Genomic DNA, 14,497 nt, shown 5'->3' with positions numbered 1-14,497 from the left:
ATAGCATAACATAATATAACATAACGTAACATAACATAACATAACATAACATAACATAACATAACATAACATAACATAACATAACATAGCATAGCATAATATAGCATAATATAGCATAGCATAATATAATTTAATACAATATAATATAATACAAGATAACATAGCATAATATAGTATAATATAGTATAATAAAATATACTATAATATGATATAATATACTATAATACGATATAATATATGATACAATATGATATAGCAATATAATATAAATATAACATAATATATAATATAATATCAAATGCTATAATATGGCATAACATAATATAAAATAGCGTAATGTAATATACTACAATATAATACAACATAACATAGCATAATACAATATAACATAGCATGATATGATACGTGAGGTGATGTGACATAATATAATATAATATAATATAATATAATATAATATAATATAATATAATATAATATAATATAATATAATATAATACAATATATTAGCCTTCTAAGAACATGGAGTCAGATTCATCATTTCCTTCCTGCCATGGGGGACTCCGAAAATCCCACAGGACCCAGCTCCAGCTTACCCAAGGAAAGGTTTCAAGGGCAGAGGGGACACGGTGTGGCAGCTGTTTCGTAACCACAGCCCCTTTGCTGGTGTTGCAGCTCCCGAGGTGACGCAGGAGACGGTGGAGTCGCTGATGCAGAAGTTCAAGGAGAGTTTCCGCACCAACACGCCCATCGAGATCGGGCAGCTGCAGCCCGCGCTGCGCAGCACCTCCGTGGGCAGACGGAAACGCCGCAGCCGGCCCCGAGGTACGTGGCCATGGCGCCCTGGGACTTTGTCTTTTATGTTTTACAAATCCTGTACTGCGTTAGTGTGTAACTCTGAACTCCACTGTGGGAGACTCAGTGGGCTGTTGCACTCTGGCTAGGATAGACCCCAGCCCACATGGTCTTACATGGACGAAAGCAAAAGATGGAGGAGTGCTCCTCTGTGGTGGGGTGAGAGAGGGACAAACCCCACACAGATCCTCTGGGTGGGCTGGTGGAGGTGCCTGCGAGTTGTGTCACATCGCGTCCCCTCCAAGGGATCCTGCTGCAAGCTCGGAGTCCCTGTCAGCTGCCCCAGCTAAAACACAATGAAACAGTTTCTTGTCAGGTTTTAGTTTCACGAAGGGGTGAAACTAAATTTGGCTGTCACTCACATTATTGGGAGATCTCTTTCTGCTTTCCCAGTGCTTGGGGGCTTTAGGAGCTACACAGAGAGTGGGAGTGCAGCATTCATGGGTCTAAAGGCTGTACCACACAAAAGGCTGTGCCAAGAGTTTGGATCCATGTCTCCATCTCTGGAGGAGAAGGAGATATCAGATCCCTTCAGGGGTGATGGAGATGAAGGTCCCTTGGCCATGATCTGCCCAGTGCACTGAGGGTCTTTGTGTCAGCTCTGGGAGCTGGGAAGGAAATACTTTTCTTTCTGTTTATTCTTATTCTAAAAAAAAAAAAAAAAAAAAAAGAAAAAAAAAAAAAAAAAAAAGAAAAACCTTTGTTTTTCATTTATTTATGAGTCTGAAATGTGATCTTTTATTCCTGATATGTTTTCCTGCGATACAGGCCTGGAGAGGGCTTTTTTTTTTTTATTATTATAGCTCTGCCCATAAATTATTTACTTAGTGTGAAGAAAATGTTCTGACTCTTTAACTGGTTTAAATTATTTGGTTTGTTTCCTAGTAGGTATTCAAATACACATCTCTGGATTTTAGTGTGGGTGCAGGTGCTCTAGGGTCCACGGAGACTGTCAGGGAAAGTTTCCCTGATTCCCTGCTCCAGCCTCTTTTTTTGTTTTTTTCTTTTTCTTTTGTGTGTGTTTTTATTTCATTTTTGAACTGGAGGTATGAGGCTTTTTGGTCACGAATGGAACAAGTCAGTTAATCCTTGCAGCTGAGTTTAGGAGGAGGCACAGTGCCCAGCTGCAGGCAGAGCCTCTGGCTGAGCGGGAGCAGAGTGTGGCCCTGAGCCAGCCTGGCTGGTCCCCAGCCTCTGGAGACACCCCCACCCCATTTCCCACCTCCCCAGGGCTCCTCTGCCTATTAGTGACCACGGGAAAGTCATTAATTAGCAGGACAAGAGCAGCCTTGGTCTCTCTCCATCTCTCCCCACTGGTTTCCTCAGTATGAGAAAATGAGGTTGCTTTGTACCCAGAGTCTGTGAGGAATGAGGAGCCTGAGGCAGAATGTGCCCCACGGGCTTCAGGAGGACTTTGGTTCCCAGGGTCCCCAGCCACAGGGATCCCTCACCAGCACACCTTAAAAAGGAGATTTTAAGCTCTCAGTCCTCAGAAATCCCCAAAAAGCCAGATAGTCCCTCTGTCTCCAGTGGAGATCTCGCTCTGCACAGCCCCATCCCATCCATCCTTTTTTCCTCTTAATTTAAATATGTTTTTGCTTGCAGAGCTCGTGGCTGGGTGCTGTTGCTGAGCTGGTCCATGCCATTCCCTACCCATTCCCTGGCTTCTTCTGTGCTGGAGTGTCATAGACATCTTTTATAGAAAATCCTTTCCTTAGGATTTTTCCTCCTGAGAAGCTGGGAGGCCTCAGGAACAAAATGTAGACAATGGTTATCTGCTGCTGTGGAATGCAACAGGTGCATCTGGGATTGGTCTCATGTGGTTGTTTGTAATTAATGGCCAATCACAGTCAGCTGGCTTGGACTCTCTCTCTGAGCCACAAACCTTTGTTATCATTCTTTGCTATTCTATTCTTAGCTAGCCTTCTGATGAAATCCTTTCTTCTATTTTTTTTTTTTTTAGTATAGTTTAAATGTAATATATATGATAAAATAATAAATCAAGCCTTCTGAAACATGGAGTCAGATCCTCATCTCTTCCCCAGTCCAAGAACCCCTGTGAACACTGCCACACTGGAGGTTTTGTTTTTACAGCCTGTGGTTTCCTGTGCCTGGGGCAGGCAAGTGGCTGGAGTGCAAACAGCCCCTCAGGGCAAAGGATGATACCACAACTTGGGATGTTTACATTTCCCATCCAGTGGCAAGCATAAACCCTTTGCCTCATTAATCCATTGCAATCCATGAGAGTTGTTTTTCCCTCCCCCTAAATGAAATTGTCCATTTGGGATCCATTCATTTCCTCCTAACGGCCTCATGACAGTTCCACTGATGGAGTTTGCATCCAACTTTCTTTCTGAGTAGTGACAAGTCAGCCTGATGGATGCATGTGTGTAATTATTTTCTTGTGGTTTGATTTAATTAATGTTTAACCTCATCAAAGCCCTACAGCTGGAGCACTCTCCCTGCAGGAACTGCACACAGCAGAAGGATTTCGTCCTCTATGGAAAGGCCCTGAAAGGGTTTCTGAGTGCTACTCCTTCAGAAGGATGGGATAAACCATCCAAACCTGATCCTCAGCCCAAGGGAAACAAATCTGGGATAAACTTTGCCTTGCTTTCCTTCCCTGCTCTGAGTGTGCATAAGCTGCTGCCCATTGCTCCTCATTAAATCTGATTTAGCCCTGAGTGTTTCAGCAGCTCTGGGAAAGATGCTGTTTCCCTGAGTAGATTGACTTAAAAAAAAAAAAAAAAACAAAAACAAAACACCAAACCACACCACCCTCTCTATTTACAATGCCATATAACTTTATTTTGCCTAACGACTCTTTCATACAACCTTTCTCCCTAAACACTTTCTATGGAGTGAAGCACATTCAGAGCTTATAAATAATTGAGGGAGAGCAAGGATGGAGAGAGCTGAGGGTGAGAGGGGAGGGCTGGAAGGAAGAGATCTCTGCTGGGGGCTGGCAGACCTGGATGGAGGAAGGGATTCTGCATTCCAGAGCGTTTATTGATCCTCAAATGCAGCCCCAGAGCATCCAGAATGGGGGAGCGATGCCCTGGGGACAGCAGCAGGGCAGGGGCTGAGGTTTGGCGGCTGCACCGCGCTGTGTGCCCAGCCCCGGGCTGGGAGGTGCTCAGAGAGGGGGTCTGGTGCCCTCTCCTGGGGCAGGGCTTTAAAAACACTCTGGGTTTGGGAAGAAATAACCCACAATGGTCCTTCTCCCGAGACGCCATGTGCTGTTCATCGGGATGTGCTGCCTGCTGGGGATGCAGCTCTTGCGCTGTGGAGGTTCTGGTTGTGCTCTGAGTTAGCCAAAGCTCCCTGAGGGAGGAGAGATGAGGCTCAGCTGGGCTCATCCCTGGTCCCTGCTTTTGCCAGGGCACCTCTGCTTTCACCTTGCCCTGTCTGACTGCCCTGTGGCGCCCGTGGAGCATCACATTTTGCTGGTGAGGTTTTACTGGAGTTCACCTGGGAGCTTTCACCTCACCTGAGTCATAATATCGTGTCCAGCTCTTTGAGTTGGTCCTTGGTGAAAATAAAAACCTCCAGGCTGTGCAAGGGCTGCTGTCTGGGATCAGCACGATCCCAGATATTCACAGTGGAAGCCCATGGCTCTGTCACCTGGCTGCTGCACCTCCTGCACTGCTGGGGTGCTCTGTGTGGAGACAGAAGGAAAAGGGAAGATTGGTGAGGAGGAAGAGTTTTCCTCAGCTGTATGTGAAGCCAGTGTGTGTGAACATACTCCTACCACAGGGTGCTTTGTTTTAAAGGGCTTTTTTCTTTATACTTTCATGGTTTTGTGGTTAACTCTCTAAGTTTCAAAAGAAAACGTTTGTTTATTTATTTCTTTTCTCCATAAATCTGCATCTAATTTATCTTTCTCTGACCACATTTGATTTTTTTTTTTTAATGTCAGTTTTCTGGTGTTCTTTTCAGGGTTAAAGTAATTGAACTGAAAATTTCCACTTAGCTAATTGCATTGCCCTGCCAGCACTTCTTAGTGCTGTGCTGGGGAGGGCATTCCTCACCCAGATTTTGCTGGGAAGCCTGGGAACACAGGGCCTTGTTGAACCCCCAGAAAGCAATATTGTATGGAGTGAATGAACATGGAATGGGGTGAACCCAACGTGGTCAATAAGGGAAGTTGTGGGTCTTTAATTTTGTGCTATGTACAGGGATTTGCCCTATTTCTGGAGTGAAATGAAGCAGAGAATCCTTTTTCCATTGATAGTGGCTGCAGGGTAGAGGGATCACAAAAGATGTCACCCAAGGTGGCACTGCTGGGACAAAACTAAGCTTCCACTTCTATTAGAACATCCAACTTTTCAGGATTAAGTAGCTGAGGTCAGCTTGGCCTCAGATAGGAGTTATCCAAACAGCTACTGTTAGTTATTTCTTTATTTTTACTCAGTTTTGATTCCTTTTGCATCTACAGTTTGTTCCCTGAGATGTTCTACGACCTCCTGGCTTCAGGGAAAGGATTAAAAATGTCATGTTTGTTCTTTATGTCCTCTTTAAAGACAAAAATCTCACTTTTAAAAATATTCACATGTCTTCAGCTAACAGAATGTCGTTGGGGATGACTCTGGTTCCTGAATTTTATTTCCTTATCCCCACTCTGCATTAACGGGACCGTCTTTAATTACACCATAACGAGGTGTTTGCCTTGGCACCCCGCCTTGCTCCCCACTAAATTAATGCTACACTCAAAGCAAGCACCCTGCCCTGGCTCCTGCCTGAGCTGAGATCTATTTGAAGGGATTAACGAGCTTGTAAATCTGCAAACAGGATTAGAAACAAGAGCATCTTCCTGGAGCTCCCCTGCCCCACTGCCTGCTGCACGAGCTGGGCAGGAGATGGGTTGGGTGAGGAAGAGGAGCTTTGTTTATTCTCCAGTCTCAAAAGCAGGAGTAAACTGGGTGTAAAGAGGGAGTATCTCCCTGTGAGAGCTGCTGGAGAGAGTTGCCAGTGCATTACTGATACCCAGCCCTTCAAAATTGCCATTTCCCTGTTCTCTCTCTGTAAAGCATCTTATTCCAGTTTGTAACTGATTGCACTGATTAGCGTCTTTTAGTTTTCTGATACTGGGTGTTTTTCTCCCTGTTTTGGAAGGAAAGGGAATGCTGACCAGGCAGGACTGCTTGGCTTTACCTCAGTGCTGTCCTTGTTTATCAGTAATTGCTCATGAGCATCCATGGCCCCATCATGATTATTCTCAGCCCCCGGTGAGCAGCCTGTGACCAAGGCTGGTAATGGACGTGGAAAAGGAGGCATTGCCCCAGTTGTAAATGTCTCACTGGGCTAATTTGGTCAGATTTTGGGGCCAGTTAAACATGAAATCATGTTCTTGGCAAGATTACTTGTGGATTAGTGTCCCTGTGTCCTCCAGATTGGGTTCTGAGATGCTCAAAACCACCACCAAGATGTGGTCCAGCATCCTTGATGGCACAGAGGTGCAAAAGCACATCCTTGGTGTGTGCCCCAGGCTGGCATTGCCAGGCTGACCTCTGGCACTGCATGTTGGGTCAGAGGAGACGTTTCCTCCGCAGGCTCGGGCCCCGCGCCGGGTCTCACAACTGCTGTATTTATACATCCTGCTCAGTGCTGGGTAATCAGAAAATGCAATATCGCTGTCACCAGCTCTCTGAAGACATCCAGCCTGAGTAATTTAACATGTCAGCTCCATCCATCACGGGCACGCAGCCGGCACACAAACGCACAGTGGCCGGAGGGGGCTGGGCCGTGGCTGGCAGAGCAGCTGCTGCCTGTGCCAGCTGCCTGCTCACCTCACAGGGCTGCGTGAAAAATCACTCGGTTTTAAAATTTTAAAAGTTTAACAGTAATAAAATGGTTATAAAAAATAGCAATACAATTAGAGTAATAATAATTCGGACAGTTTGAATTAGGGCAATGTGAGACAATGGAAACAAAGAGTTACGGACGGTCCGGGTACCTTTTCTGGGTAGCACCAGCCCGAAAAGGACCCACGTTAACAGAGGATTAACCCTTAAAAACAACAGCCTGCTGCATATTCATATACTTCATACATGATGCATAAATTCCATTCAAACACAAGATTCTGTCTGGTCATCATCAGCTTCTACCTCTGAATCCTGACAGCGCCTTCAAGGCGGGAAGAAGTTAGTTTCTTCTGATAAGAAGGAAATAAATTCTTTTTCTCTGAAAGATTTAGGTGTCCTGTGGCTGCTATCTCACTGCGAGTCCTTTCTTTACAAAAAAAAGTATCCTCCATAGCATAGTTTCTATTTCAACATTTTTTATAACCTAAAACTATATTTAACACCCTACTTAAGAGAATTAATACAGCATCACTTTCTCACACAACACATATAATATTCATTTTAATATTTGTGAAAAGCCAATCATACAATACCCATTTTTCATAGGTGTGACAGCACACAGAGCACCACGGGGCTGCCTCTGTCCACCCCAGCCATCTGCCTGTTCAAAAGGGGCCAGCTCTGGTGCATGGGAAGGTGACAGAGGGATGTGCCATGTCCTACCTGCACAGGCAGCATCCAGGTTCCTCTCCCCGTCAGGGGCAAGGGCTGTGCTGTGTCGCAGATATCTTTTATGAAAAATCCTTTCCTTAGGATTTTTCCTCCTGAGAAGCTGGGAGGCCTCAGGAACAAAATGTAAACATTGATTATCTGCTGCTGTCGAATGCAAAAGGTGCATCTGTGATTGGTCTCATGTGGTTGTTTCCAATTAATGGCCAATCACAGTCAGCTGGCTCAGACTCTCTGTCTGAGCCACAAACCTTTGTTATCATTCTTTGCTATTCTATTCTTAGCTAGCCTTCTGATGAAATCCTTTCATCTATTCTTTTAGTATAGTTTTAATATAATTTATATAATAAAATAATAAAACAGCCTTCTGAAACATGGAGTCAGATCCTTGTCTCTTCCCTCATCCTCGATCCCCTGTGAACGCTGTCACAGGGCTGAGCTCTCAGCAGTGGGGGCACTCTCCCATAGCTGGTGTCTGTCCCCAGCCCTGGCCCCTGCAGCAGCCCCTGCTCAGTGAGAAGGGGATTTGCAGCAGGGCTGCAGCCCTGGCTGGCTGCCCATGGGCCTGCGTTAGAAGCCCAGGTTAATTAAGATTTTCCTCACTCATGCAAATAAGCTTTATTGGCTTTACCACTCTGCTGTGTCTCTCAAACCCCTTGGAGTGGGGGTATCATGGCTGTTTTTTGTGGTGTTTGTGGTTGATGATGGGTCGCGGTTTGGCATCTTTAACCCCCCCAGCCCCCTGCCCAAGCCCTAAATGCTGCTGTGTGCAAGCACTGACCCTCCCTGCTGCTCCCAGGAGCAAAGGAGCCAGCAGAGCCCCTTCCTGCCCTGCTGCTGGGGCTGCCCTGAGGGCACTGCTCGGCCAGGGCAGGGCATGGCCAGAGCAGGAGCCACGTGCTGAGCTCCTGGCGTCCCTCTGGCTCCTGCCAGCCACCTCTCATCGCCGTGATTGAGCATTTCAGAGGGCAGAAGGCACCGCTCATTTTCTGTTCTCCTGCCAAGAAATGGGGAAATTGCGCTGCTGCCTAGAATAAAAGATTTTTTAAAAACAGTAAAATATTTTAATGGCAGTTTAAAGGGCCACTGTCAACCCCCAGAGGCCTCTTTTCTTTAAGCTCTGCAAAGATTGAAGGACTTCTGCCAATTAGAGTCTGTGGTGCTTTTTTAAGTATCCATTGCTTCTTGGTGGGTCTGGGGATGGAGCCAGCTGGGCTCCTGCTGCATCCCACACCATATCTGGAGAGGAGGAGGCTGGGTGAACCACAGGCCAGCCCTGCTCCTGTCAGTCCTGACTGCTGCTGTCACAGCAAACTAGGGGAGCAAATGGGGCAAATTGGGTGCTGAGGAGCAGAAAAGACCCTCAGGGGGGTCCTGGTGCCCCCCAAGGGCTGTATTCCCCCTGTACCATTTGTCCTTGCTGGGTTTGCTAAATTTCACTGCATTTCACCATGCAGCTGTCCTTGGGGAGAGCAGCTGTCACACTCAGGGGGTTTCTTTGAAAGTGTCTTGAAATATATTTGTGTTTTTATTTCTGAGGGTAGAAAGTGTCTTCTTACATTCGCACCACTAAAGGCACTGTGGGGTCTTGATTTTTGACAAAATCACGAATGGTAAAAGTTCCTGATCACTACTGGTGACCCCAAGCAAAGAACCTTAGCAAGGAGTGCAGGTTGCTGGCCAAATCCCCAGCTCTGCTGAGGAGCTCCTGGCTCCACCTGCTCCTGAGCATCGCAGCTGCCAGGGCTGATGTTTTCCTCTCTATTGCCTGCAGGTGGGATCGGTTTTGGACGTGCCAAAGGCAACTCTGGCTCAGAGGCAGACGATGAAACCCAGCTCACCTTCTACACGGAGCAGTACCGGAGCCGGCGGCGAAGCAAAGGTACAAAAGGATGCTGTGGTTGCACACTGGTGTCAGGGGAAAAGAAATGCTTGGGTATCTTGGCTGTCCCATGGGAGATGGTGTCTGATACTGCCTGAGTCTAAAGGACAGCCACACCAGTCTGTGACTGTGTGATGCAGCACCATGCAGGAGCCATAAATCCCATTTCCCATAAATCCCATTTCCCATAAATCCCATTTCCCAGTGATATTGCTTAAGTTCTGGGTTTCTTTGATGGTTTCTAATATCAGTTACCCTCCACATGCCCTGGCACTTCCCCAAAGCTGCACCAGTGGGGAGTGGTTGTATCTGTCCTCATCCTGGCAGCAGTGCAGCTGTCAGGGATGGTTACCCTGGCAATTCCTTGCTCCAAACTCCTGTTTTCTGCCCTTTATTTCCCATGCAAAACATTCATTGGATGAAAATTGCCCAGCCTTCCACTTGGCACAAAGGCAATTAAAAAGAACAAATTCAAAACGAGAGTTGGGGCAGGGATTTGTAGACCCAAGTCCCTTTAGGCTCTTTTGTGAGTTAGAGAAGCCAAGAAACTGAAATATCATCTGGAGTTTGAAATTAGTGTCCGCATTTCCTCTCATCACATCACATCACACCACACCAGATCCATTTTTTGTCATTTTTTTCGGGACGCTCAGCCCGAGCCGTTTGGTGGAGGAGAGGACGAGTTCTGCTGCTGCTGCTGCTGGGTTTGAAAAATCACTGTCGGGAAATAACTCCGTTGGGAAGCAATTTAAAAATTGCACAGTGGGTCTGCTCTCTCCATTTGTTTTGTGCAGGGAGCCGGGCCCCGGCAGAGTGCGGCAGCCAGATAGATGCCGGCGCCCACCGCAGCAGCACGAGGCCCCATTTGTTTCCATGATGAGCCATTCCCATAAATGCTTCCAGTGTGTTTATTTGAATGTGAAATTGCCTCAACACCTCTGATCAGCTCGATGGTTGCGCACGGGAATAAGCTCACGCATGCACAGGGGTGTGCTGCAGTTGTTCCTTCTCAAAGGCTGGGCCTTCAATTTTATATTTCTATTTTTTTCTTTTTTTTTTTTTTTAATGTGGTTTAGAACCAAGAGAAATCATCGCCATGTTTAAAATGAGCTTTTGATGAAAAGGATGAGAGGATTTGTGAGTTCCTTACCTGTTGCGATGCAAACACAGTTGCGTTCAGGGAAAAATGATAAAATCAGAATCCTAGAATGGTTGGGTTGGAAGGGACCTTAAAATCACATTGTTCCACCTCCTGCTATGGTCAAGGACACCTTCCACTGTCCCAGGTTGCTCCAAGCCCTGTCTAACCTGGCCTTGGACACTTCCAGGGATCCAGGGGCAGCCACAGCTTCTCTGTGCAACTTGTGCCAGGGCATCCCCACTCCCATTGTCAAGATTTTTTTCCCAATAAGCTTAAACTTCCTTCTAACCCTGTCCTCTGTCAGTTTGAAGCCATTTCCCCTTTCCTGTCATTCCATGTCTTTGTCCAGGTCCCTTCAGGTACTGGAAGGCTGCAGTTATTCACCTCTAAGCCTTCTCTTCTCCAGGCTGAGCAATCCCAACTCTCTCAGCTTTTCCTCATGGGAAAGGTGTTCCATCCCTCTGATCATCTTCATGCCTGTGTGACAGGAGGAAGGAATTGTTGTGTTGCAAACAGGGACAAAAGAAGCTGTCCCAAAACACTACTGGTACAGGGATCAGATTTCCCAGGTGCTGGAGTAGCTTTTTCAGTGACCTTTTCAGGAATACTGGGCAGGCTGTGACAGCCCTTGGGTACTTTGGAAAAGTCACTGAAGTTTGGGGTTTTTTCAGCTTCCACCAGGGAAAGAGGTGATAGGGCACAGGGAAGGAATGGAAAACTATGTTTTAATGAGAGGCAGATAAATCTTTGCAAGGCTGCCTTGATGCCATTCCCCTTGAGGTCAGCTGCTCTGCAAGCCTCTTGAAAAAGGCTCATACTGGATGTCGGGTACAAAGATATTTTTATTGACGTCTGTGTTGGTTTTTGGTTGTTGGTTTTAGCTTCCTTGTAGGGCAGATATAAAGGAGCAGATGAATGGGAAGAATTCCTTTCTTTCCCTGAGAATAAGCTGTTGTTCACCTGGGCAGCTTTGATGGCTGGGTTTGAAGGGAATTCAGGAGGCAGAGCTGCCTCGCGCCGTCGCACAGGGCTGCCTGTTAGATCTGCCTTAGTGTTTGAGCAATGCTGTGAGAACCTGGTTTGTTCATGTTCACTGGGGGCTAACTGAGGGAATTGTCTTGCATAAAGTCCCCATTGTACTTCCCCTCCTGCCTGGATAAATTTGGCCATCGCTGCATCCTTGAAAGGAATTTTCCATTATCCTTTCATTGACTCCCCTCTCCCTCATGGAAGCAGAGCAATAGCGTAGTGGGAAGTCGTAGCACCGAACTCATAATTACAAGTTCAGCCAAGATCCATAATTGGACGGGATTGTAACTCTTAATAGAGAAGGATGCATCGTCAGATACAGTTAATTCTTACAATGATCTTCCCCTATCGATTTCGCCAGGCTTGCGTGTCGTTGCAGGGGCCTTTGGGTAGTTATCAGGTCCAAGGAGAGGGATTCCTTGGGGTTTCTCTCCTCGGATAAGATTTTGTAGGATTGAGCCTAATTACTTGCACTGTCAAGGCATTGATCCCAGATGATGCCATGGGAAGTTTCCACTTAGGAGGTGTGCAGGTTTGCTTTTATTTGAGCTTGGTTAAGTGGCCTCCTGTGTCTCCTGGAGAAGGAGAACAGCAGGTTCTCTAGTGCTTTGGCAAGGCAGATTAGAGAGACATTCCCACAGGACAATATTCAGCAAGGGAGAGTTTGTTCTGGCAGCTCAGGAGCAGCAGAGCCAGTGGTTTTTAGTGCAGGAATACATGGAGAGGTAAGAGGCAGCACCTTCTGTGGTCACAGCATGCTGTATCACTCACCTTCCCAACCTCCAGGGCTGTGGGATACCCTTACACTGATGTTACCACATCTTTGGTGTAGGGGGACACAATATGGGTAATGTAGAATGTAATCTTAGCCCTAAATGAGTTGCAGCTGGACTCTATTACTAAAGATTAGGAGCAGGCCTGATCTTAACAGGCCACACCTGTTAAGCCAATAAGAACAGTGGCATAAAAGAGTGGATTGGTGGGAAGAGAAGTCAGATAGCTGCTGCAAGGACCAAGAACAGTCAGTGCTTAGAGGAGATGCCTGTGAGAAACATTGGGGAGGTATGGAATCCTTGCACCATAATGATAATAGAACTGTTGTAATAAATATACAAGACAACACTTTGAAAAGTCTCCAGAGATATTATAGGGGCGAAGACTGTAAGGAATAAAGCAGAGGAGATCTTCCCCTGGAGTCTTGGTCTTTGCTGTTGGGCTCAGCCCCATCTCTGGGATTTGAGCTGGGGGAGGCATTGCTGACTTAAGCCAAGAAGTGCTCTATTCACACCCAAATCTTCAGTGAGATACTCCTTCTCTTCACCTCTGTCCCTGCCTGTGCCCACACCAGCTCCTCACTGTCCACCTTGACAGATCAGGGTGAGCTCTGCTTTGTGCCATGCAGTCTCAAGGGAGCTGGAATTCAGATTGCTTTTCCAAGTGAAACAAGTCCCAAGAGAGGCTGTCAGGCTGTGCACAGCTCTGTGCTCAGGGGCTGAATTGACCTTCAGCTGGGGCCAGGAATGTTGGATCTGCCTCAGTGTTCGAGCAAGGCTGTGAGAACCTGCTTTGTTCATGTTCACTGGGGGTGAACTGAGGGAATTGTCTTGCATAAAGTCCCCATTGTACTTCCCCAAGTAGGTTTGGTCTCCAAGAAGGTTTGCTCCTTCCTGCTGACCCTCAGCACTGACACCTCGAGGATTTCCGGAAACCAGATTTTTCTTGCAACCTATTTACATCAGGATTGTGCACTGCAAGGCTGTGCTTGCTGTGGGGGCTGGCTCCCTTTTCCCATTCCCCTGGGAGTCGCAGGAGCTGTGGGAACCTCTCTGCATTCTGGCTGTGGTGCACACATGGCTCCTGTCCCCAGGGTTATTGCACCTTCCACCAGTGCTGAGTCTCTGTAAGAGAGACCCTGACAGTGTTGGAAGGATGTGAATCCACATCCCCTGCTGGCCAGCAGGGCAGTATCAAAGCTTTGATGCTTTAGGGTGGGATGTGTTCAGTCAGATTCCACTCTGAGCTTGAGAGGAAAATATTAGTAGCAAAAATCCCCCTGAAGCAAGGAGGCAGAGCCCTGAGCACAAACTCCACTCCTGCTCCATCCCTCTCATTCTGGGGTGGGGTTTGCCTTGTGCTCAGCAAATATATTCAGTTCCAGGTCTGACTGTGCAGCCCTGAGTTTCCCTGGTCACAGGCAGGATGTGACCTGGCTTTGGGATGCTCCTGCACCCCTGGGAAGGGAGGGCATGGCTTTGGGATGCTCCTGCACCCCAGGGAAGTCAGGGCATGGCTTTGGGATGCTCCTGCACCCCTGGGAAGGGAGGGCATGGCTTTGGGATGCTCCTGCACCCCTGAGAAGTCAGGGCATGGCTTTGGGATGCTCCTGCACCCCAGGGAAGGCAGGGCATGGCTTTGGGATGCTTCTGCACCCCAGGGTAGGCTGGGCATGGCTTTGGGATGCTCCTGCACCCCTGAGAAGGGAGGGCATGGCTTTGGGATGCTCCTGCACCCCTGGGAAGGGAGGGCATGGCTTTGGGATGCTCCTGCACCCCTGAGAAGGGAAGGAATGACTTTGGGATGCTTCTGCACCCCAGGGTAGGCTGGGCATGGCTTTGGGATGCTCCTCAGCTGAGGTCTCTGTGAACAAGGCACCTGGCTGTTTCCACAGCACGCAGTGATGGTTTTGACAAATTAGCAGAGTTCAATTATGTACCTTGGATTGGTGTCAGCCCCGTATGTGCATGTGCTGGGCTGCCTGGCAGAGCCTTCTGAGGGCTGTTAGAGAAATGAGAAGCTGAGCTTTGATCTGCCTCTGTATTTGGTGGTTAAAACAAGGCCTTTTATAAGGGAATATTAGGTATTCGGAGTCTACTACATATGAGGCAGCTTGGCTTTGATCCTCTCCCATCTCCAGAGGCAGCAGGCAGTTATTATTTCATAGGGAACTAAACGAGGTGCAGAAAGAAATTTGGGCACTGCTCTCTCTGCTGCTGCCTCTGGCCTCGCTGGAGCTGAGGGAATGCTGCAGGCAGGACATCACCCCACTGTTCCATGCTCCTC

General features: G+C 47.4%; 1 protein-coding gene across 1 annotated transcript in view; it reads left to right on the top strand.

Annotated features, from left to right (window-relative positions):
* Positions 1–14,497, top strand: part of ASTN2 (astrotactin 2) — a 358,016-nt gene that overhangs the window by 104,428 nt on the left and 239,091 nt on the right. The window contains exons 4-5 of the mRNA XM_059486464.1: positions 673–822; positions 9,160–9,267. Of these exons, the coding sequence (XP_059342447.1) occupies positions 673–822; positions 9,160–9,267 (258 nt within the window). The remainder of the gene's footprint in view (positions 1–672; positions 823–9,159; positions 9,268–14,497) is intronic.

The sequence above is a fragment of the Ammospiza nelsoni genome, chromosome 20 (genome assembly GCF_027579445.1).
Source record: "Ammospiza nelsoni isolate bAmmNel1 chromosome 20, bAmmNel1.pri, whole genome shotgun sequence".
In the NCBI taxonomy this organism is placed as follows: domain Eukaryota; kingdom Metazoa; phylum Chordata; class Aves; order Passeriformes; family Passerellidae; genus Ammospiza; species Ammospiza nelsoni.
The sequence above is the reverse complement of the archived record's forward strand: the minus strand, read 5'-3'. Positions and strand labels throughout refer to the sequence as shown.